Below are 26160 nucleotides of genomic sequence, written 5' to 3'. Positions count from 1 at the left end.
CATTTAGAAAATGTCACGTCCTGTATGTTGCTTAAAGGTTTAATGATATTCAGCTTCCCATATTTAAAGATAGATGTAGAGGTATTCCAGCTTTGGATATGTTGTCACTGGAGAAGGGAATACAAGTTACGATGGTCTTAGAAAGAGGAAGTCACAAAAATTCCAAAGAAGGTTAAAGAGTGTTCTAGAACTGAAAGCAAGAATTTGATGATTTGAAAATACAAGAAATTTGTCCTCTAATGATCGTGAGTTTTGGATCTCTGTGTAAACAGCTTGTGTTGTGAGACTGGTTTGTCTTTGCATTTGCTTTGAGCCAGCTTTTGTTTTCTTTTGTCCTTGCTGAAAGAGTTCCATCCAGCTACTCACTGGGCTTGTTCCAGCAAAATACTTAAGTGTGTTTCAGTTTAAGCATATGAATAGTCTCGTGCCACTTAACCTATTATGAGTTAAACTTGCACTAAAGTGCTTTGCTGGGTGATTGCCAGAATGCTCAGCTCCACATCTGTGTGCAGACCTTCATCCTGTCTTTTTCCTTAGAAAAAATGACTAGTATAATCAAAAGTTAATTGTGGGGATATTTGTATTGTTACATGAAGGAAGAAAGGTATGCTAGGATACAAATAAAGTACAAAAGGAATTGCATTTTGTAGCTAAGAAAGTTTTGCATTGCTAAACTTAGCAGTATTTATCCCTTTATTAAGTCCAGGATGCCCAGTTCAGCAAGTTTGTCTGATAGCATCTTTATACATAAAAGAGTCTTTCACATGCAAAGGAAGTCTTTTTTTGTTGTATTGTGTTTCTGTTCTCATTTCTGTTTTCTCTTTTGAGATCACAAAACTACGTGTATTTACTGTTTTATAGTCTGCATCTCATTTTTCACTAGGTTATGTTTTTTCTGTTGCTTATGATCTGTGATTGCTGGCAGTTATTCCTCAGTCTATAGATTTTCTTTGTAAAGGTACTACTATTTAAGTGACACCATTTTGAAATAAATAAATAGAGTTGGTCCCGTGCAATATTTGACTGAGAATCAGCAGCATAAAATAAGAAAATGAAATTTTCAGATACATATTTAAAAAATCACATAGGTTAAACGAACAAACCTCAGAACATAGCCATGACTGGGAAAACATTATCAAGTCATTGTATTATAATAGATTCCTATATGGCCTGGCGCCTAGCTACTTAACAACCTGTAAACAAACATTATGGAATTCTAAATTATGGAGAGAGCAGATCAGGGATAAAAAACACTTGAGACTTGTTGCTGAATAATATAGCTTCCATTAACATTAAATAGACTCCAGTTTGTAACAAGTAAAATATTATTCTTAAATATAGGATACGTTCATCTAAGAAGTTATGCTGAAAATAACTGATTATCACCATCGATGATCATCTACTGACTTCACAAACCAAGCCTAAGCATCAGGTTAATCAAAATCCTGAAAGTATAAGCAGAAGCATATGAAGTAGAATCAATAATAACATTTTTATTGTCATTACTGATATGCTATTTATTTTTTTTCCCTTGAAATATCAGAAATAGAAGCGAGGATAACTGCAGTATTGGTTAATGGTAGAGCTATTATTTCTCTTCATCAGTTGGCCTGTTCATTCTTACCTTCTATCATTGCCATAATAGTATGAGGAACAGCTGCAAACTTTCACAGTAATGGGTACAATCGAATCTGATGTGTCTAATTAATTTTTGGTCCAACAAATTAGTTTTGTTCTTCATTACTCTCCAATGGGAGGAAGACATTATATTTCATTATGTTTTTGTCTTCAGGAACAATGGAGCGTTACAGGTCACACACTTCCCTTGTCTATGTTCTAATTAGTTGAACTGACAGCATTGTTACAGAAACACCTGCAGTATACGAAGTAGTACACTGGTACCTTGGCTAGTATATATATTACTACTGATTAAATATTACAGAATGAACTACAAAATGAGTGCCATTTGTTTTCCAAAACTACAACAATTCTATTAGTTTTATCAAACATCAGTGGGTAATGTTCATCCATATCCATTTATTTTTCAGTCATTGAAGTCTCCAAGTATATGTTATTTTGACATTTAAAGAAATTATTACTTTTTCACTTGTAATTGCTAGGCAGTGAATTCTAGGTACAAACAGGCAGACTGCAAACTTCAGAAGGTAATTTGAAGACTTTCCCTTAGAAGAGATCAAGAGGACAAGGGACACTGAGCACAACCTCCAGGATCTCTGGGGCTCGTTCTTGCATCCTGCAACCTCAGAACACTCCTTTCTGGCCTTAAGATAAAACTGGATTTTCTGCACTGGGACATTTTTGAGGTTTTTGCAGGCAGCAGTTCTTTTCTTGAGCCCCAAAGCATCTGCTCTTGAAGCTGGTGTCTCTGAAGCCCCTCCCTGCACTCTTCCTTATGGTAGCATGGCTGCCCCTATAGCTGTGTTTCCTCACTGTCCTGCTGCTATTACCTTGCCTCCAAAGGGCACAGAAATTAACTGAAAGTTAATGACAATTAGAATGACATCAACTCCCATGCTGATTTCTACTAGAAAACCAATTGTGTGCTTAGAGAAGCATGCTGCAGAGTGCCTTTTCTATTAGTTTTACTCTTCAACACTTCCTCTTTTAGCCCTGGGTAGCAGCTATGGGTTGTTTCCATGGGCAATAAAAAAGGAGAAAAACTGGCAAAGTTGCCATCACTGCCTCCCAGCTTTTCCTTGTCACTGGTGCTTGTTGACTTATGTGAGTTATATTGCTGTCTTTTTCATAATGGTAAGAAAGAACAGGAAAGCTAGGGGTAGAGGAGCTGCAGCTTACAGAGCTTAACACCTGTAAAGCTTACCAGCATGACCCAGTATTGACTGATTCTCAAAAGGTTGTTTCTCCATTAACAGGCATCAGCGTCTTTCTTTGGCGCCTGTTTTGTTTCTTGAGCAGATTACTGAAAGCAAGCCAAGCTCTAGCACAGCTTCAGTGGTTTGTTTGCAAAAGCAGACAGTCATCATTACTAAATATTGACATGGTGATGAAAGAAAGAAAGCTTAATAAAATCACAGAGATCATTAACGGTGTTATAGCAATGTAATGCAGTGCATCACATTTCTTCCTGAGTAACTGAATCCACCTCTGAGCTTAGCAGAGGACCTAACCCCCTGCATTTGCTTGGACAGCACTGTGCTGAGGCCAATGTCCAGATGTGGATGCAGATTTCAAGCAGCGAAGGTACAGGCAGCTCAACGCTCCCTGGGACAGGTTCTCAGTCACAGTCTCTCGCATTTAAACTGTTCACTCCTGTGGAGAATCATCCATGGAAATAAAGCTGAAAGTGTCAGTCTCTCTCACATCTGCTCTGGAAAGGACCTTGTCTGTTTGCTCTTGGGTAAAGCCACAGTGCTGACACAAGCAGCTGTTTTGCTTAAGAAGAGAGTGGTAAATTTAACTATTACTGAATTTTAGAAGAGGGCTGCATATGTTTTCACAGCAGGGCATAATACTGCAATATTTCTACTAATTGCTCTGAGTGACCACTTCAATATTTGACTATTATGTTCAACTACCTTTCTATGTATGTGATAGACTCATAATTGACAGTCACAGTATTTTTTTTTTTATTTTTTTTTTTTGTCTCAGCAGTGTAGTTACTCTTGCTGCCTGAAATCTTTCCTCTGCATGCATGCAGGCATCTGATAGAATCACACATACATTTCAAGGATTGAGGCATATGAATGTATTTATAAGAAATGAAGAACAATTCCTTCACCACTGTCAAAAATGTAGATGTGGGCAGTTTGTATCAAATACAAACAGAATCAAGATTCTGCAAAAAACATATGTTCCACGTTTTCTAATTTAAATAGTAACCATTTTTGACATCGGGGTGTTGGAAGCAGAAAAATTTCAGCCCTGGAACAGTATGATTTAACATTTCCTCAATTTCTGTCTGCATTTTTAATGGGCATTCATTTTCAAGCCAGACAGCAGGCTTTTCCTTTTAGAAAAGTACCACTCTAGAGGAAGAGAGTTTGTGGAGTCTCCTTTTATGGAGGTATTCAAGACTTACCTGTACACCTACCTGTGTAACCTACTATAGGGCACCCGCTTTAGCAGGGGGGTTGGACTCGATAATCTCTTGAGGTCCCTTCCAACTCCCACAGTACTATACAAGGGAAAGGAAAAGAAAAAACACAGTAGTGGAACATCTGTGAAATTTGGGGAGTGTTATAGAGCTATATTTTCAAATAAATTTGGGCAAAATAGATCATGGATTTACTTACTACAAATACTGGTTTTCAGGTGTTCATTAGTATTTATTAAGGCCCTCCTTCTGTGGATGATTATTTGTAGGTGCATCACTATTTTTTTCTAATTTTTCTGTTTTTCTTTTTTCTATTTTATTTTAATTTCCAATATTTGGTTCTTGCTTGCATTTCAGAGTCCATAATAGCAATTTTCTGTCAACTTTCTTTTGTGCAGGAGGCCGTAACGAAGTGGTCATCACTGAAAATAACAACAGCATAACTGAGCAAATCACTGATGTTGTCAAACAGCCTGCCTTTATAGCTGGCATCGGTGGTGCATGTTGGGTAATTCTGATGGGTTTCAGCATCTGGCTGTATTGGCGCAGAAAGAAGAGGAAGGGACTCAGTAATTATGCTGGTAAGAACAGTAACTCTTTATTACCATCTCATCAAGTTCTGTCATAAAGAGAACACGTGCTGTTAAACCTACTTAAAAATCATGCTGACCTTACAGCAAAGGTGGCCTGGATTAATTTTGAATGCTTGTTTTAAATGTGTGTTGTGAAAATGCTGATGTATGAGAAGCTTTAAATGCATTGCTCGGTACAACATTTCATCATTATCATAAGGCAGTCCTTATTTTTACATCTTCAGCACATCTAGCATTAAAAAAAATACAAAGTTGATTCTTCCTTGTCCAGAAGGCACTCTGTAGTAGTTCAGCTCCATTTAGGTTCTCAGATGTGAAATAGACTAGACTGTTACAGGAAAGGTCAGGAAGAATATTCTGCATTCTTTTTCATTCCCATGCATTTCCATGTTTTTGAAGCCATGTGCATGAGAGGTAAACTGAGGTACCTAATTAACAGCTCCATACCTATAAATGGAAGAGAGAAAAATATATTAGACAGAAAAGTGGGGTCAAAAATTACCTTTGACAGAAGTCATAAAAAGTTTTGTCTTGAGACAGAACACCTTGGAATCCCCAAGTAGTGTGGTCAGTTTTACATCAGATGTGTTGCTCCAGTTACAAACTAATTTTTGAAAATTTGTTTGGAAAAAGAAATTCACCAAATGAATGATTTCATTTCTTATCCAAATTCTCTGTAGTCTGTACTATTCTGTGCTTTAGGATTACTGCAGATTTTTAGTAAGTCAGATGAATGTAGAATTACCATAAAGTATGTTGCTCTAAAGCCTAATTTATCATGGAAAAGCTGTTTGTCGAATATTGTGGTAGTTTCTCCTAGAGTACTCACATAACACATGTAAAAAGAAAACATTTCCTGTTTGAATAAGATTCACATAGCTGAGGACACAACATACTTAATGTTGGCATTCTATGGGACTGAAGTTGTGCTAACACTCCACTAATTTACAAGTTGTTTCATGCCAGTCAGGAGACACAGGTGTCCTAGGTATCTAAACATCTCTGTCAAAAACCAACTTTCATTCTCTGCTCCCAGCTAAACATTCTTATGCCTTCAAACCTTGGTGTTAACCATCACCAACCTCCTCAAAGTACTGATTCAACTCACTAAGCCAGAAGGAAACTATTCCATAGTTTTAGAGGTTTTTCTGAGTTTTCAGTCCTTCCTAATCTCACCCTTGCTGAATTAGTTTTCAACTGGCTTATTGAAATGAAGTAGCCCAAGAGGAGATCAAACAGTCACCAATGCCAGCACAGCAAGGGAAGAGAGACATTTTTGTTGATCAGAGCTCTTAGACATACTCAGTTTCTGTGGATCCTCTCTTTGTGTGACTGTGTAGACTTTATCATTCACAGCTTACACTTTTGGGTGAAGTATTTTTTCTTTCCTTTAACAGCAATGACTTTCTCTCTCTGAGAGGTGGTATAAATTAATAAACTCATATATACCGCAAATACTTTCACATGTGCTGATATTAGCTTATTAGCTTACATATTAGTTTAGATCCCAAGATTTTTTATATTAAGAGAGAGTAGTACTATTATTTCTCTTAGGAAGCAATCAGATAAGTAACCTTAGGATACAGGCTAAGACTACTCTTTTTTTGGCATACAGAATTGTTAGCCCTGTGTGTTCACTGGCCTTTTTTTTTTTTTTTTTTGGTGGGGTGTTGATGAAAAAGCCTTTTGTACTTTAAAATATGTGCTTTAAAATATGTAGTTGATTACAATAGTCATTTTAAACAGTTTGTCTACTGCAACTTGTTCCTTCTCATAATGTTTGCTGCATCTAAGTGTGATGTGAACATGGCATCATGACATGGAGTTCCCATTATTGGAATTATGACATTGTGTATGCTTTCAGCAAGGAAAGTTCATAACAGATCATGTTCAAAATTCATCCTAATGTTTACAATTTGGAGAACTGCATGCGCACACAAAAACTTGACTGTCTAAATCCACTGCTCAACTTTCCAACTGTCATTTCTCATTGCCTGCTGGCTGGCTAATGCTTTAAGCTCAAATGTTATGTCCTGCATTTGATATTATACCATAACTGAGTAAATTCCAGAGGAAACCTGTGCCCTGCAGTTAGTGCTTGTTATCAAAGTGTGTAACTCATAATGTGTTTGCTTTCTTGTTTTGCAGTTCAGTCCTTCACCTTCACCCCTGCAGGTACTGTCCATTAGTCTGTCTCTTACCTCACCAACACATCATTGCAAACATTAGCTATCTAAGTGTTTATAAACATGTGAGGTATGCAGAATTAAAAGCAAACAGAAGGAGAAACACTTCTGCTACCCGTTTGTGTTAAAAATGTAGCATTCTTTCCCTAGTGATTCCAAAGTGGTGTAAAATCTGCCACCATTAATGTCTTTCCCTTGATTCACATGCTTTTTACTCATCTAACACTTCAAAATGATGAAGTTTTTAAGGTAATTTACAGGATAAAGTTCCTGAAATAACATAACATAAACAAGCATTAGTCACCTATGATCAATTTTTTTTTTTTTTTTTTTAATTATTATTTTAAAAATCAGTAAAAATAGTTCAGTTATTTTTTAAAGTCTAACTGGAGAAGTAGAGCTGTCTCCCACTTTGTCTGTTAGTCGTTTGCCTTGCCTTGAGGTGTTCAGAACTGCAGGCTATCTAATGATTAACCTATGCACATTTAATTTACAACATTTTTGAAGCTGAAGCATTTGCTTTTTTCTGTCTATCCAGTTCAAAGCTGATATCCTTGTTTTCATATTTTTAGTAAACAGCATACGGTAGACCATTATCATAAGTGTGATTAAAGATATGTGAAGAGTAAATGAAATGAGTCTGAAACAGCATGTTGAAGACAGCTTAGTCAACATATGGACAGCCAAGAAAAAATCAGTATTCTAATAATAGTAATAATTAATACAAATAATTAGCTTCTACCCTCATACTTAAGTTTCAGTGTCATAAACATACAAATAATTGTATTAAAGTTTAAATGCCTGATAAATTTCAGCATTTTCCAGCAGAAGTCTGTAAGACGTTTGTGCTTAGCATGGGACCTCAGTTGCCCTTGCCAAAGCAGCGTTTTCTGAAACTTCTGCCGTCAATGTGATAGAGAGCAGTCTTAATTGCATTGTGGAGCTGGTCGTTTGTTCTGGTAGCTGCTTTCTACTTCTTGCAGTTACAAACCACAGCTCAAGTGCTTAGCTTAGGCAAAAAACAGCAAATGACTGCTGAGGCAGATGAGCAAAGGTTGTAATGTGTGCACCAGGGACCCATGACTTTGCTAGGGAGAGCTGTCCAAAGGAAAGAGGTCTAAGGACTCAGAAATTACTCCTTCTGGCTTCTTGGTATGTTTGTCCAAGTCAGAACAAGTTCTGGTACAACACATCCTACCATATCTTTACTTGTTTTTTATTGAAAGAATAAGATATTTTTTCAAAAAATGAAATAATAAATTTTTAAATTTGGTCCCTCTGACCATGCAATTGTCAACTGACTGTAATTGGTAATTTTTTTCCCATTGTCTTTGTAGCTGACACTGGCACAAACTACGAACATATTAGTGCCATCGCTGGTATACATGATTCAGTGCGATTGGTCCACATAAGCTGAATAGCTAGGATATGCCAGAGTCACTGCCAAAAAACTGTGGTTTTAAAAATAGTTTTGATATCTCATGGACTTCACAGAACTATTAATAACACAGAGTTCTGTTGCCTGATTGGTAATTTTTTCGAAAAACTGAGAATTTAGATCTCAAGTAAGCAAATACAAACAGTGAACATAGCCCATGTTTTTTAGGTTTAGACCTAGAGTTCCTTAAGAGGCATCTTTAGTTCTCAAATGTTGGAATTTGCAATTGGTAATCTCATTTAGACAAACATATCTATACATGTGGAGGTTTGTTGACATTTGGTGGAATGTTTTTTCCTTGAAAATTATGATTCATAAGCACTGAGTTGGTTTCAGATCTAAATATTTTGTGGTAGGTAGCATTTAGAATCTTACTGAAAATGTCAACAGATAAATTTTTACTGAAGATGAATTTATCCAAATATGCACAGATTTTGGAAGGTGTACACTTTTTTTTTTTCCAAATATCTGCATTAAATTCTTCAGTTCTTCTTGTAGAAAGACTCAGCATACAGAGTTGACTGTAAAATAAGATAGCTGCAAGTATTAGCAGAATGTGTTTTAGACATCTACTCTACTTCACACGTCTTTCTGAACAGTAAATTGTTCAGTACCAATTATATCTGATGTAGCATTTTTCTCTGTTTTTTGGTTTTTGGTTTTTGGGTTGTTTTTTTTTCCAGTTTTACTTTCAAAACTAGTTGCTAAAAAGTCTGTGTTGAGGAGATATAATTACTTTCCAAAAATGTTCTATCTGTTCACTTTCAGACTAAAGGTCATTCACTAGGACACTGCTACTTGTGTTCTATTGTTAGATTCCTAGGTGAAACAATTTCTGCTATCAGATTGAATTGCTATAACATTCTGCATAGAAGAAGAGCAAAACAGAAAATATCACACTATTGGTAAAGATTTGTTCCAGAGAAAAATAATTGATTGAATAAAATTCATTAAGCTTTCTGTCTCTGTAAATATTGTGATAAACACTGATTGATTGCTCAGATGGTCACAAGCAAAATTTGAAACTGAAAATCATAGCTTATTTATTTATTTATTTATTTATTTTACATGTTTTCTATTGAACTGATTCCAGTAGTTGCTCAGTCACAGCTCTCTAAATCACTCATCCTCCACTTCTGTTTCATCCATCATGGCTCCCTGGGTATTGATTCCTGGTAATATCAGTGCTACAAAACATGTTATTTTTTATCAAATGAGTATTTTGCTTACCTGGTCAGTAGCAGTGTTGTGATCTGCAGCTATGCAACAAGTATACCTTTTTGGGACCATGACAAGCTATCAACAAAAATAAATCTTGCACAGAGACAATAGGCTCAAGTGTTACTCCTTCTTAGTGATCCCTTTTGTGATACATTTTCAGACCTATGGTCTGATGTTGGAGTGGTTCTATGTGGAACCAGGAGTGGGGCTCTGTAATCTTTATGGGTCCCTTCCAACTCAAAATATTCTGTGATTCTGTGATATAAAGAATGGACTGATATTACTTTCATGAGTATCTGTAAAAGCTAAAATGACTACTAAACTGATTATTTTTATGGTTACCTTTTGTTCAGATTGTCGGATATAAACATACACTGTGAATATTTCCAGTATGCAAGAAAAGATAGGTGTAACAACAAAGTCTTCTGACAACTTCTAATATAATAGAAAAGCTGTTTAATTCCCATATTACAATGACAGAACAGAATTTGTTTATGTCACAGTGGAAATTGCAATTCTCCTTTCACATTTTGGTATACAGACATACAACAAAAGCACTTTGTAGAAATAAGAGAGATTTCATTTATCTGCTTATCTTTCCTATGGCTTCAAACTCATTGTTGTGCTAGTAGCTGCTCACTTGAATACTCAGGTGTTTTCAAGAGTGTCTAGGCCATCAGTCATGCAAGAAAAGTCAATATGTGTTTTCATTTATGAGTGGGAAAGCTTATTTAGTGACTAGTGCTCATTGGGATTAAAGATTTCATGAAACCAAGTAAACAAAAACAAATTAAAAATAGATAAATAGAGAATTATTGAATGCTACACATTTTAAGCTTAACTCCTGAAGCTGTTAAGTGAGGATAAGTTGTTTGACAGAATTGTCCAAAGGTAGGCAGAAGATTTGATGGAATTTTTATATGCTGATTATCTGTTCTGAGTTAATGCTTATTAAAAAAAGGATTAATCTACATTCGTATTTGAGGAACAGCTTATCAGAAAAAGGAATAAGACTTGGCTGGCAACATTAAAGTTTTCATTTGTGGTAGGAAAATGTGGCCTTCTAGAGATAGGCATACATAAAGCTTTCTAAAGCTTTCTTGCCTCAAAATGTCAACTTACTGTATATTTGTATTTTTCCAGTCCTAGCAGGCATGAAGATTAAGTTTAACCTTGTCAGATAATATTAGTAAATAGTATGAGCATCTCCTTATATGTTTAATAAAAGGCATATAAAAAGCTCTTTAAAATATGCCATTCTTCATAGAAATATATACAATATAATTTCTTTAAATATTTATGCATTTAAAATGTGCTTTGGATTATTTTTCTGCATTCTTGCAATCCTTGAAGTATAAGCTAGTGGGGATTCCATCAAAATCTCTCTATGCAGAGGTTATTTTTTTCATCTTCTTTTGAAAACCAATCTCATCCCTTCAGGTCTGTGTCCTTTTTCAGAACACATATCAGATGCAAAGAATGCTGAAAGAGCTTTTTTACTTCCTTGGTGATAAAAAAAAAAAAAAAAAAAGCTAGAGAGATGGGTGGGTCAGTGATAGGGACATCCTTCCTTTTCTCCTTTTACATTGCCCCTTGAAATTACTCTGCATCTTTTTAAAGTGGAGACAGGATGAATAAAGCCAGCTGTCTGTGTGTTTTATTTTTACAGTGACATCTACATGTCTGCATTGCATTAAATATGCTCCTATTCAGGCATTTAGACTTGCTTTGTAATTGCAGAAATCAAACTGCAGGCAAAAATGCTGACAAAATGTATGGCAGGAATGATAAACATAGTGCTTATGTTGGCAGCCTGACCATGTCTTCTGTTTTTTAGCTGTCTTTTCTTTCACAATATTGATGCTAAGAGAAAGGCATCTTCTCTATCCTCCCTCAGCCCATTTATGGAAGTCATCTGGAATATCATATTTTTTTTTCTGTGACATCCTGATGACATCTCCTCACTTATTCCAATTTTGGCTAGCTTAATTGATATTCCAGAGCCTTTGCCACAAAGAGTAGAAACCACAATACTCTCTTGTTTCTTTACTGATGAAGTTTACAACCACAGTTGTGCTGGTTTGCAGGGAGGAGGTTAAATGAAATAACCTGTATTCCTTCCCAGTGCCATACATATTGCATAAGCCAGGCACAGTCTTCTCTGCAAAACCGTGTCACTGCAATACAAGCTCTTCTGAAGACAGTGTTTATGTTGGGAGGGCATAAGATTGTTTAATGTAGGAAGAAACAGGAAGTGGTTGCTACCATTAGGATACACAGGTAGCAGAAAAGAGAGTAAATGCTGTGTTACCTGTCTCTTCTCAGCAAGCTTGTATACCGCAGCCATCCCACAGCATTTATAGCTTTAAAGCAAAAAATTCTATGCCATCTTCCTGATATATTTTTCCTATCATGCCTTCAAGTTCTCTCTATACCTCACTGAGTAGAAAATAGAATGTGTCTGGCAAACATTGCTATGATTTCCTACTAGCTCCTCCATTTTATCTTTGTTTTATAGAGATACACTAGCAATACAAATAGTTTTGAGATCATAAATATGGATTTTTTTTCCTATATGACTTATATAGATAAAATATCACACGTGTACACACTATGCAATCGGTGACAATAATACTTCAAAGCTATTTCTGGCAATCTGTCATTGAAGCAAGACCATTAATCCCAGGAGATTTTTCAGAAAATATGTTGCAGTGTAATTTCCTTAAAACTGTAAACATTATTTACAAAGGTTGTTACTGAATACACCTTTGATTCTTGTTTTCCTTATTTGTTGTTGCTTTGATGATTGAAGCAGATTGTAGTATTAAATGTGAAGGGGAGAAGGAGAAAGGAAACAGAATCTCTACTGAATTGCTAATGTACTTTTGACCAACATATTTTGAAACGTAGCTCGTCAGTACCACCTCTTTGTATATTCACACACAATATCCAAAACACTTCAGATTATTCACACTGAAGCAAGGAGTGATGCAGTCACTTGGCAGCCTGTTAAAAGCAACATGAATGAAAGTAGCATCAGCTCTAAAGTTAATTAGCTGCAATGTTTTTAACATGTCTTGTTTTTCAAAGCAGACTTTAATACTTCCCATACTTGCATTTTTATTTTCTTTTCATTAATTGATTTGATTACATCCTTTCAAAATTCAGCCATTAACCATTTTGATGTGACATACAACTGCAGTGATTTTCTGATACTGGTAATAGTCTGTTCTGCAGTGAAGTGTAATTAATCACCTTACCCAAGCGCTCTTCAGCAGGGCTTCCAAAGGGGATTACTTTTGTCCCCTTTGCTCAATGTATGCTGTGAAATTACCCTAGGAATTAATGGAGAGACAAGTATTCTCCAAGGTATCAGAAGTATTTCATCAGTGGATTTGTGTCATTGCTAATTTTTTATTAAATGCAGCATTCCTAATGGATGTAGTAGTTTGATCTGGTTAGAAAGACGTATAATGGAAGATCTAGTCTTGAATTGGTGATGCTTGATCTAATATTTGGAAAACACTACACATATTCAGGAATATATAATTTAATGATGAAGATGTTTGTCTTAGAAAGGTAGATAGTGTTTCCACTATGAGACCTTAATTTTAAATGAAGTTGGTCATAGTCTAATCCATTCCTCTCTGAAATTCTAACCCTCATCTTCTTAGAGCTGTGAGGATCCAAGTGTTCAGGACATTGATATACCTTAATTGTCAGCCCTGCCTATACCCAACAATAAATAATGCATCAGTGCCACTGACAACCACAGTCATTTTTGAACCTTGATTCAAAATATTTGCCAGTGTTTCAAAAAGGAGCGTGTAATCCTGTCAATTAGCATCTCAGTAATGTGAGTTTACCTATATCACTCTCAAATATAATCCTGTTAATAAGGCAGATAAGGTATGAACTGTTCCTTGTCAGATACCTATGAATGGGGCTACAATGTATCCTTTGCATGCACAATGGCAAGACTGAAAACAGCTCTTCTCTACTGGCACTTATTTGCACGTGCTGGTTCTTACATGTGCTGTTGATGGAAATCTAGCAGTGTTATGCTTTTTTATGTTGTTGTTTTGTTTTGTTTTCCCACCCCTTCAGCTGTAACAGAGCTGCCACTTCTTTGTATTTATCTTGGGAAATGGCATATTTGTGTGGTGACATGGTATTACTGCTTTACGACATGATGTTATTAACTCGCTGGTGCAGTGTCATTATGTACTGAAGTAAAAGCATGCCAAGAAAACAATTTCATCACATGGCACAGTCTTGCACTGCAAAGGCATATGAAGGGGTCTATGGTAAATTCAGGATTTTTTCCTCAGGTGGGTGGCTTGCCTTGCAAGCTACAGAACAAATTGATGTGAATCCATACTGTATATCAAATCCTAAATAAACTGTAATCTTGATGTGCAATATCTTTTTATTATAGTTTCTGTGCTTTCTTATGTGATGATGCCAAGAGGCCTCCAATCTTGGACACTGAGCAATTTGAGTTGTTGCTTATAATTATAACTAATTGATTTCTCCCTGTCTTATATGTGTGTGCGTGTGTGTGTTTGTTTGTTTTGTTTTTCCAACCAAAATACAGTCACATTCCAAAGAGGAGATGGAGGACTAATGAGCAATGGAAGGTATGTTTCTTCATATAAAGGTCTTTCCATCACATGTATTTCTAAAATTAGGAATCTGAAAATTCTGCAGGTAATGCACTTGAGTATTAAATAATCATTTGCAAGACCGACAATTACAGAAGGAGTTAAGTAGCTTACTACAAGGTTTAATGATCTATCTGTTGTGCACTTTGGAGGAATCAAGCCCAGATGTTTCATATCTCCCAGATGCCCTGAAAGAAATGCGTGGTAAATATCACAAGGAATGTGTTCATTTGTTACCAAGATGTTTATTGCATTAATTAGACATTAGCAAATGAAGTTGCTGTTGTTTAAGACTCCTTATTGGCTACCCCTAAATTGCTGTGAGTGAACAATTACAGTTAATCGATCACAAAATAAATGATTCATGGATGATGAATAGGCTGTAGATTGACAGGACTAGATTCCACAACTTTGGCTACTCAATTGAAATTGATAAAAGCTGATAACAGACCCATATATCCTCATCTATTTTCCCTTTGCCGATATGGAGATTGTAATTAGGCTTTGGTAATAACTTCCAATCTCCTATTTAATCAATATTTTAGCAAAAAGAGATAAGACTTAATGAGAGCTAGTGGATATGGCAAGAAAGCTGCTGGATCTTCTTATTGCTGTTTCCATAGAAACTTATGTTTCTCTTAGGGATTGTACTAGACAGGGGCCTATCAGAAATAAAGTACATGATTATAGGTGTTGCTCCAACTTCATAAGTGCATTAATAATCTAGAAAAGCATCAGGACTATGGGTGATTTTGTGGTTTGCTTGAGGGCTGGGGGCATTTACATGACATGATTTATTTTCCTTGTTAAATACAAGTACAAACAATCCACATGCCTTGCTAAATTCCAGGCTGTTTATCCTGGGGTGAGAGAGACACAGTGCCTTATGGCCTGAGTTTATGTTCTTTTTCAACATACTTGCTGTTTAATACTGCTTGCAAAGCTTGAAATTACAGTGATATAAAAACCATGCAGTAGTGGAAGATAAAGATAGCTGTGGACTTTCCATTAATCCTACTCAAACCTCTTTGCCTCTAAACCATACAAGAGTGCTTAAAGAAAGAGTTACCAGCCTGTAGATGACAGACGTGCATTTGGGATGCAGGGGAAAGAAGAAATAGTAGCCCAAAGTCCTGGAAATGGCTGATATGGAGCAATCAGTTTGAGTGATTGTTCCCTTGAGGTGGTAATTTATCATTCGGCCCTGGTTTCGGATCCCATGATGGTACTGCCTAACCCCCATTTCACACAGAAATGGAGTTCATTTGGATTCTGGCAGAATCACAACTGATGCCTAGTCCCACTTCTACTGACAAGGTTGATTTGTATATATCCTTAATTAACTGCTCAAGGTCTTTATATCATCAAAGACTACACAATTTTAATTTGAAATAAATTAAGGTCTCCTAAACTGTTTCTTACACACAATGATAGGAAGAAAGTTATGTTGCATCTTCAATCACTGTTGTATCCAGAGTTGTCTCACAGATATTTTTTGTTTGTGTGTGTATATGTGTGTATATCTTTTCTTTTTTTCTTTTTTTCTTTTTATTTTTATTTTTATTCTTCTTCAGTCGACCAGGTTTGTTGAATGCAAGTGACCCCAGTTATCCTTGGCTTGCAGACTCCTGGCCTGCCACAAGTCTGCCAGTTAACAACAGCTCTAGTGGACCCAACGATCTTGCCAATTTCAGTCGTGGAGGTGGGTTACATTTTATTGCCACCGTACAGTATAAAATTGGACTTTTGTTTTTTAACACCTAGATCAAGACTGTGTAATATTCTTATACTGTTAAAGTTCTTTCTGTATTTGACTAGAGATTTGATTTACACTTGGCATTAAAGTGTCTGTTTTACTGTGTCTCTTTCTGTTTCTTTAAAACATAGTTCTAGACAGGGTCTGAGAATCAATTCAAGAGAAACAGATGGGTTCCCTTTTGCATGGACTTGAGCAAGCTGCTGTGCAGAACGCTGTAGTCAGGGAGAGAGGACATCTATATGAGCTGAGAAGAACTTGGGGAACCCAGGAAGAATGTTCCTTCCATATTCTTCCAGTACTGTTGCTGTCACCTTACCTGTCCTCTTCCTGTTGTGGGACTACACTCAGTCTCAACCAGTATCAGTGAAGAAAGCCTCACAGGTGTTTAGAAATTTCCCTTCTTATTGGAGGAAAGAACACATGAAGAAAAATATGTAGATTTTGGGGGGCAGTTGTTCCCATTTTTAATTGTAGGAGGCTCTTCGTGAGAGGAGGCAATAATTTGTAATTATGTTGATGAATCTTTAGAGAATTATTTTCTTTCAAGCATTTTACTCAAATGGGAATTTCAGGATGAACTACTGTGATTTTAAAATGTAAAAATAATTTTTATATCTCCTTCTTGGTTTCTGTGATGTTATAACAACTTATTCTCCAGAGCAGTGTTCAGGACAAGACTTAAATTTAAAAAAATGAAAATAAAAAATAAAAAACAAATGAATATGTAAATATTTTTAACACACAAGTATATAAAAATCAGTTCAACTTTATATATCAAAATATATTAAAATGCAAAGAAATTATATCAAACTATCAAACTGTTAAATGTGAAAAGAATATAATTTTGACTTGTATCAAAATCTGAAAATAATCTCTCATTTTGGTTATAAATTCCCATGCAAAACCCTATGGTTTGACTACTTTGACTTCAAATTATATTAAAACATTCTGGGTTTATTTTCCATTTAAGAATGCTTTAAAGCTCTTGTCTTACAAAAAATATTATAAAGTAAACAAGTGTTCTGACAATATTTATAAGATAACTGAATATCTGCCAGCTTCTTTGTTGTGAACTTCTTGAAAATAAAGCTCTTTGGTACTTTCCATCTTTTCAAGAGCTCACATAATATAGAAGAATTATGTTTGTTTTTGTATTTGGCTCTGTAAGACTTAAATTGGAAGCATGTTTTAAGGCTTTGAGCTTCAGGGTGGATAAGGCGTAGCTTCCAAATTTGTCCAATAAATGCAACAGTTGGAATTTCGGGAGCTTACTTATACCCATGATCTTTTCAGTCCAGCTCACATTTTTATTCTGGGGGTTTGAGGATCACTTAGTCCTGTCTATTTCAACACTTGAGTTAGGATGCTTTCCGCATCAAAGTTAGATCAGAAATCAGGTATCTTTTAGTGCAAATTAATGTAGTTCTGTCTAGGGTAGATAGAACTTGAGTGTCTTTGATTAAAAGGTCTGGATAATATTAGATAATATTGGTAAGGTAGCAAACACTCTGGAGCAGAAACTGAGGAAGGTTGTTGCAGTATTGTCTTTAAGAATGAAATCTGCATTATATGCCAGATAGGCAACTGAGGGTGAGTCTGTGAGTGTGAAGCAGAGGTTCAGTTTGGAATCACAGAAGATCACAAAATAGTATTGAGACAGCAATAAATATTCCCTCAGAAAGTATGTTAGAATATTTGAAATTATTGTGAGAGTTACATAAAAAAATAATAATAATAATTTTAAAAAATGGATATTGGAGAGCTTTTGGAACTGTCTAGTGGGAGATGTCTAGTGGGAAATGAATGTCCATCTTCAGACTGAAATATACAGTGCTTTTTCTGCTGTGACAATTTGTTGGAAAAATCATACTTTTATTTTACTACTTGATTATGGCATTTTGTAAAATGGCACTTTAATAGCTCATTGAGTTTTTAATGTATTTGTTTCACTGAGGACAAAAATTAATTTGTGATTGCATTGAAAATTTCCAGAAAATTTGAAAAATTCATTTTATTAGTAAGACAGACTGAAAATTCTTGGCTATTCAGAAACTATGCAACTTTCCATTCAAATGTATGTAAAGGTATAGTTCTTCAATAAAAAAATAATGAGGTGACACCTCTTCAGCAAATGGAAATATGTTCTAAAGGACATATTTATATCTGTTTATTTGAGGCAGATGTGCTTTTTGCTAATTTTCACTTCTGTCAGTCAGCATATTCAACATAGACAGGTTGTGCTGGGCTTTATTGATGAGCAACAACAGAATTTATTTACTAAATTTCAGTCCATGGGATTTCAATCCAATAGAACAATAAGAGACCAATTGTATTCTATCTGGTTACACAGCACCTGTGTCCAAGACAGAATTGGACTCTAAATCCTTCTCTCTTCTCTTTGGGGGTTGCCAGCCACTAGATCAGGCTGCCCAGGGCCCCAGCCAACCTGACTTTGAATGCCTCCAGAGACAGAGCATCCAAAGTTTCTCTGGACAGCCTGTTCCAGTGCCTCACCACGCTCTGAGTAAAAACATTCTTCCTAACAACTATCCTAAATCTCCACTCTTTCAGTTTAAAGCTCTTGTCTTATCACTATCAGATCACGTAAAATAAATCTGTCCCCATCCTACCTGTAAGCTCTTTTCAAGGACTGGAAGACCACAGTGAGGTCCCCAGAGCCTTTTCCAAGCTAAACAAGCCCAACTCCATCAACTGTTCTTCACAGGAGAGGTGTTCCACCTCTCTGGTCATCTTCATGGTCCTTCTCTGGATCCACTCCAACAATTCCACATACTTTCTGTCCTGGGAACCCCAGGTCTGGACACAGTACTCCAGCTGGGGCCTCACAAAGGGGAGGGAGACAGTCCTCTCCCTCTCCCTGCTGGCCACCCCTCTTTTAATGCAGCCCAGGATAGAGTTGGCCTTTCAGGCTGCAGGTGTACAATGCTGCCCCGTGTCCAGTTTTTCATTCAGCAGGACTCCAGGTCCTTCTCAGCAGGGCAGCTCTCAAAGACTATTTCTTCTCCCATTCTGTACTCATATCTGGGATTGCCTCAACTCAAATGCAGCACTTTGCACTTGGCCTTGTTAAATCTCTTTATATTCTCATGTATCCACTTTTTGCGTGTGTCTGGGTGGCATTTCTCCCTACCATTTTGTCAACTGCTCAGCTTCAGAATCTAAGTAAATTGTAAAAAGTATCAGCATTTGAAATATTGACCTCTTTCACAGCCAGAGGGGAGTTATCTGCCAAGCTGTGGTTCACCTTGAGATATCATGCCAGTCATCATTAGATTCTTCACACTTCAATAGTTTCAACTTCCAACTCCAGTATTCCACCAGCAAATATCACTGCAGTCTTTAGTAAGGAGAGAGACAGCCAGAGTAACTAATCAAATGTACAAATTGCAGTATGTGATAGGATTCAAAAGATGTGGGAAAGTCAACAGATATTAGGTAAATATGTAGTACTGTTTTTCAGGTAAGTGTAGTTCAGTATTTGAAAAGTTATACTCCATTATCAAGAATGCTTTGCTATTTTAAGAGACTGATCACTGAAATCCCTTCAGAATAACAGGTATATATATACATATACATATATATATGTATATATATTTCACATTTTAGAAACAACTTGCTTTTGTCAGGTTTTTCTTTTGCTGAAAAAGAAAAATATACTAACTAATGCTGAAAAGAAAATTAGATAAGCTGATGCATAAACTTAAAGGAAGTCAAGGTGATGGCCTTAAAAATTACTTTAGAGCTTTGGTATCCACTTAAGATTTTTGCTACATATTAGCTAGGAATCCTTCCTCTGTGATTTGTAAATTCATTCCTTTTATCACTTCCCTGAAGCCCAGACATTGGTTCTGACACAGAATGAACAATTGAAAACATTCTTCAGTAGAGAAATATTCCAAACTTAAATTTTACAGTTGAAAGTCGGGGGAAAAAAAAAAAAAAAAAAAAAAGATGGTTTCAGGCAGTGAGATGTGAAGGACAAGTGGTAGGCCTGTCACAGATGCTGATAGCTTGGCCATGGTTGTATATCATCTTCCCTTCATTGGCTCATGGACCTGTCTCAGCTGAAATGCAAACGTGCAAAATGACACATTTATTTTTCATCTTAAACCTTGATACTTTCAGTCTTCCTGTGCATCAATGATTTGTTTCATTCCCCTATGCTCACCGCAGATGTGTTGCCACCAGTGCCAGGACAAGGAGATAAAACTGCTACAATGCTTTCTGATGGAGCCATTTACAGCAGCATTGACTTCACGACAAAAACTAGTTACAACAGTTCCAGCCAAATAACGCAAGCTACACCATATGCCACCACCCAGATACTGCATTCCAACAGCATCCATGAGTTGGCAGTCGACTTACCTGATCCTCAGTGGAAAAGCTCGATTCAGCAAAAAAATGACCTGATGGGATTTGGCTACTCTCTCCCAGACCAAGGCAAAGGCAACAATGGTAATTACAGCTCATATTTTCCAGAACTGTATCATCTAATCATGAATTAGAAAAATAATAATAATAATAAAAAAAAAAGTAGCGTATGAGATGTTGTTCATATTTACCAGAACTAATGCTTATGTACCTTGCATGCATGCTGAACCTCACACAGTACAAAATATATTGTTCTGTGCTTTTAGCGCTGTGAGAGTCATCAAACCATCTGCCTTCCATTAGGCTAGGGAAGGTATACATTAAAAATAAATTAAAACTTGCGGTCCCACCACATCTGCTCTTGACTTGCTAACTGCATGTGTTGCATGTGCTTGTGCTGTCAACTAATCACACAATGCCACTGTGACTTTTGCCCTTTAACCCTTAGCCTTGCTTTACATCCCTGACTACCGCGTGGCTGAGGGATTGGCTAATAGATTGCCACACAACCAGTCACAGGATTTCAGCACCACCAGCTCCCACAACAGCTCCGAAAGGAGTGGCAGCCTCTCAGGTTGGTTCCACAGCTGTGGGTGGGTGAGGGACGGAGGGGTGTTTGTCAGCAGCTCGACAGGGAGGCAAACTTCCCGCAGGCACTTTGCAGATAAGTATGAAAGCGCCCACCCACTGGGATGCCAATAAAAGATATCCCATTGGCCTCCACTAAAATAATAATAATAATAATAGAAACAAACAAAAAAAACATCGAAATGTCTCTTGCAAAACTTACTTGGAAGGAATTGGAGAATCCTCCCAACCACTGTGCCCAAAACATACCAGCGCAGTTTCAAACTTTACCTTGTCATGTTCTTTCCCTGATAGTGCTGTTTATACTATAATTATATTTCCACAGTGTTCTTCAGTTTATAAGCACACCCACAACGAACTTCTTGAGGAGGTTAATATTTTTGTTGATTTATTAGCAGGTTCCCCACTCCCATGAGCTGTTTCTAAGTGTTGTATTTCAATCAGGAAGCTCAGAAATAAAAGTAGGCCCTGTAAGATGACTGAGGCTGCAAAAAATACACCAAGTCTGCATACACACAGAATGCAAACTTTGTGTGTGTGCTGCATGTTATATTGGAAACTTGACACATTTTTACTGGATGAAAATGATTGTAATACATGTGATTGTATATTGTACTTAAATACACTTTTTTCCTTATTTCTTTAATTTTGCTTACTTGTTGCTTTTGTTTCATACAAGGGCTTCTCTGAAAGTTTTGTCTCCTATTTTATTTTGTTGGCTGACAACGTCAGAGGTAGATATTGGTGATAAGGTAGTAGAGTCTGAACCTTCGACCAATATTCCACTATGTTTTGTTGCTGTATGATAGATGGCGAGAGAGGGGCAGTCTGGCAAAATGGCATCTGACATGGGAGTGTGTATGAAGCAAAGGTGTGTCATTGAATTCCTCATTGTGGAAAAAATGTCACCCTTTGACATTCATCAACACTTTCTGAATGTTTACAGAGACCAAACAATGGACATTAACACTGGGTGGTGGAGGATGGTGCATTTCAGGAGCTGCTGAAAGCAACATGAAAAACAAGCCACAATTCCATACAGCCATGCACAGCTGTCATACTGTGAAGTGGAGAGTATTTCAATCAGCCCATCCATGTAAATCTGTTAATGGTGGTGACTATATTCAAAAACAGCTGCGAATTTTTTCTAGCAAGTAGTGTTATTGTGTATCTGTTGTAGTTTCCGTGGAAATAAATTGGAGGCATTACTTTCAGAGCAACCTATGTATAACTGTCTTTTGTTTTTTGTTTTTTGTTTTTTTTTTTCAAGATGAAAATTGAAAACCCAGAAATTAAAGCCTGCTATTATACTTAACCAAAATATAAGTAAGCTGGCAATACTTCAGTTTCAAGTTCTTACTATACCCGTAGCCTTTAGATTTCTACTATAAGATGGAGCAATCATAGCAGTAACAGATCAACTCTAGAAATAGCTTCTTTGTGACAACTTAAATGAATATTTCAAACTGTATGTTTAGATTAGAAACCTGTAAACACTGGCCCATAATAAAGATAGACAAACTTATTTGCAAATCTTGAGTCCTCATGGGAAATATTAGCTTACTTGAAAGAGACAGACAGAAAAATAGACTTAATCAATCCTACAAGAAAAGTTCTTGATCTTTGTATACAACATGTATTGGCAAGAAGCTTACTGGTACCTGTGGCTGCATGAAAATGCAGGATTTGACATGCTGAGGTACATATGTGCCAGTTATCAGAGGTCAGTATCACGCTTCAGATGTGTTGACAGCTACAACTGCCTGAGAACTTTCTGAGAAAATACAATCAGCGGTTTTCATTTGAAAATGTCAGTTGATTAAAATCTGGACTTCGAAGAAATATTCACTTTGAAGAAATGAAATGTGTTTTGTGTAGTATTTCTCAATTTAAAGTAGAGTTTATGATAAAACACAGAGACTTTATGTAGCCTGTCTTTCTATGGGCAGATCACACATGCTTTGATCAAAACAGCTCACAACTGGATGTCCCATGGCTCAGATGATTGTCAGAGTATTGGGCTGCAGTCAGTATTTTGCTCTCCCTTGCCCACTGGTTATGTATGTAATACAGAATATGTTTTTAATGCATAAAATATTTAGGAAGACCTTCAAATAATCTGACAATTAGAGCATTACTGAAGTCAGAGACCAGCTTTGATTACCTTGTTTTCACTAGGGTGAGCGGGAAACTTATTCTTTCAATACCTCAGATAGTACTGTAAGTACTAAAGATTATTCTAAGTGTCTCTCTATCTCCAGTGAATATTGTGAGAAATTTCATCCCACTGTGGAATGGAAAATATCTCAAAATTCAACTGCTTTGTAAGGTAGGGAAATTGTGTGGTTATAGTTTGTACAACACAGCTTCCAACTTATCTTGTTGCTGTGATCATTTGGCCAAGTGGCAAATTATTTTTCCAGAACCTGAGTCATCTAGACATGTAAACAATATAATTTCAGTGTGAGGAGACACTAAAATAACAAGCTTCATTGCTATGGGGAAACAAAGCTTCTATATTTCAAACACACATCAAGTATTATATGTATTAGGGGTCTGGTCCACTAGTCTGACAGTGGAGGAAGTCTCTCCATGGGGATAGAAGAAGGGAATATTCTGCTCAGCTATAGAGAATAGGCTTCCTTCCCTACCAGTTATGGCCTTGAACTTTGTTTATTTCATATGAGCAGTTCCTCAGTTCTCTTCACTCTCTCTAACAGTTCTGTTGTATTTGCCCTTTTTTGTACAAAGCCCCTCAAATCCAACTGGATCCATACTAACACCTCACACATGCAACTTTTGTTTTATCAGTCCCCCAAGATTACCAAGATCCTGTGCTTTAAATCTACCTGTCCATGTCAACTAATTTCTAAACATTCCTCTCCAATTCACTTCCTTAGATACTCTTAGATTAAATGCCCCAGCGACACACACAAATGCACACAAGTATGCCTGTCATTTCCTCCCAGAAAAGTACTTCTGCCTTAGCTCATTTACTCCTAATCCTGCTGAATTTTCTAAACTTCACCTATCCTACAAACACTTACATCAACGTCCTTCTTTTGTATCTGCTTCAGTCTCATCTTTTTCTCATTCCCATTGTCTCTCAGACCAAAAGACAAGTGACAAATGCTGAGATCTGTGACAAGTGTTTTATCTCACACTAAGATTGCACCTCTTTCTGGATGTCTCTACACCTAAAGCTAAGACCATGGCAAAGAATATGGTGCCACACAGGGCCACCCTACCCTACAAATCCAGTTGTAGCTTTTCTGATTCATTACTGTCAAGAACTTTTTATATTATTTGTTTGTCGGTTGATCCTTATAAAGCAATGAGAGATAGTAGTGGGTAGCTGTATTAGAAAGCTCTTTGCAACAGGCAAGGCCCAAATGACTGCTAGCTGGATACCCCACTAGATATTTGAAATATTTTTTGTCTCATTCTTCCTACTAATTAATTCTTGACTGGAAAAAATCAGGGAAAATACAAGAAGCAAGACAAATGGGAAGAGAGCTTTTTCAGTAAAATTATTTTCACCAAAATTGAAGTGTCTCATTTGGAAAACTGGGTATAAAAACAATGGGAAAAGAGAAAAGGGCTTAAATAAAATGTGTTGCTCAATTCATTTCCTCTAGCTGTTCCATTATAGCTCTATGTCAGTAATAGAACCTGTTGTCCAGAATGGTTCAAATTTACTTGAATCCTGTGAAACAAGTTGTTCTAAAATACTGCAGAAGACTTTCTGATATTTAAAACAATGAAACTTGATTAATTTCTGTCTGCAAAATGCAGTTTCTTTTTGTTTTGGCTACGTACACGTCATTCAAGCTGAAAAAAATAAGCCTAATGACAATATTTTTAGATTGTGTCCTTAAGCTCTGTGTTTTCCATAGAATGAGACTATGAACACAGTGGATTCTGACATTTCAAAGAATTTGTAATGGTCTATTATAAAACGCATTCCTGAGGCAACAAGATATGTCTTTCCTTGGTTGTGCACTACTGTGGTGCAAATATATGGAGTTCACATTTTAAAAGGAAGTGATTTAACTAACTATACTGAATATTTTTTCATTATTATTTTTAGCCTTGCAAAAGCATTAGGATGTTGATGCTGATTCTGCTAAGACATAAATGTATCTTCTGTTTTGGGGCATGCCATCTGGAATCAGAATTCTGTAAAAAAAAAAAATAAATAAATACCTACCTTTTTCACATTATATCTCAAAAAATATATTTTTCTTTTTGGATTTGTAGGTGGCAAAGGAGGGAAAAAGAAGAAAAGCAAAAATACTGCCAAGCCTCAGAAAAATAATGGTTCAAACTGGGCCAGTGTTCCCCTCCCACCCCCTCCTGTGCAGCCTCTTCCAGGCACAGAGCTGGAACACTACGGGGTGGATCAACAAGAAGCAGGGTAATTTTTTTCTTTTTCTGTTGAAGAAAAGTATGTGATTTGTGGAGATAAGGCTTCTGGGTTTTTGCTTTGTTTTGTTTTTCCAAACGATAATGTTATTCTATTTCATTTTTAAAAAGTGAGCGCCTTATCCTGTAGACTTATTCAAGGTTATGGAGGAGGACTGTATGACTAGCTTCTCATGATAGTGAATGAAGACGGAAATAAAAGTAATCTTGTTTCAACATCATGTAGGGTTTCTCTGCTTACTCAAGCCAAGAATTTATCTCACTTCACAGTTAGCCTAATGAATTTTGTTGAGCTGCTTTAGATTATGGGACTTGGTGAGTAAGGATTACATAATGCAGCTCTTTTATTTTTTCACTGTTTTGCTATCTATTTTCTGTTGTCTGATGCAACAGAACAAGAAAATACACATAAAACTGTATTAATTTTAGAAGATCAATCAGTTGGTAGTAATTGTCTCATTGGCTTTTAGAAGAAATTTCACAGTTGAGGGAGATATGTCATTTGTAGGTATTTTTTTAAATTTAAACAACTCTTGAGACTCTGGAGCCTTTCACCTGTCTTTGAATACCTTAAACTTACTCCCAAGGACAAAAAAATCAGAGAAAAAGAACTAAGAGGAAAGAGACATTTTCTACACAGAGTGCAATTATAGAATACTTTTTATGAAGTGAAATAATACAAAATACCAGATTATTAAACTATGGAGAAAAATCAGAACATGTAGAAAGGTAGTTTATTGTGATCAACTCTCTTGGTGCCTATGGGAATCACTGCAATTTCTTCTGGGACAAATCTACCTGCTTAAATACGTGGAATAA

The 26160-nt window shown here is 36.4% G+C and overlaps 1 protein-coding gene across 5 annotated transcripts in view; it reads left to right on the top strand.

Moving 5' to 3' along the window:
- Positions 1-26160, top strand: part of ROBO2 (roundabout guidance receptor 2) — an 862371-nt gene that overhangs the window by 798135 nt on the left and 38076 nt on the right. For 3 of the 5 annotated variants that reach the window (XM_072326582.1, XM_072326571.1, XM_072326563.1), the window contains 6 exons: positions 4474-4656; positions 14111-14153; positions 15752-15879; positions 20131-20412; positions 20777-20902; positions 25177-25333. In XM_072326582.1, coding sequence (XP_072182683.1) covers positions 4474-4656; positions 14111-14153; positions 15752-15879; positions 20131-20412; positions 20777-20902; positions 25177-25333 — 919 coding nt within the window. The remainder of the gene's footprint in view (positions 1-4473; positions 4657-14110; positions 14154-15751; positions 15880-20130; positions 20413-20776; positions 20903-25176; positions 25334-26160) is intronic. The other 2 variants (XM_072326598.1, XM_072326591.1) reach the window with 1 other exon arrangement.

Source organism: Excalfactoria chinensis, chromosome 1, assembly GCF_039878825.1.
Source record: "Excalfactoria chinensis isolate bCotChi1 chromosome 1, bCotChi1.hap2, whole genome shotgun sequence".
NCBI lineage: Eukaryota > Metazoa > Chordata > Aves > Galliformes > Phasianidae > Excalfactoria > Excalfactoria chinensis.
This window is presented reverse-complemented; position numbering and strand designations above follow the sequence as displayed.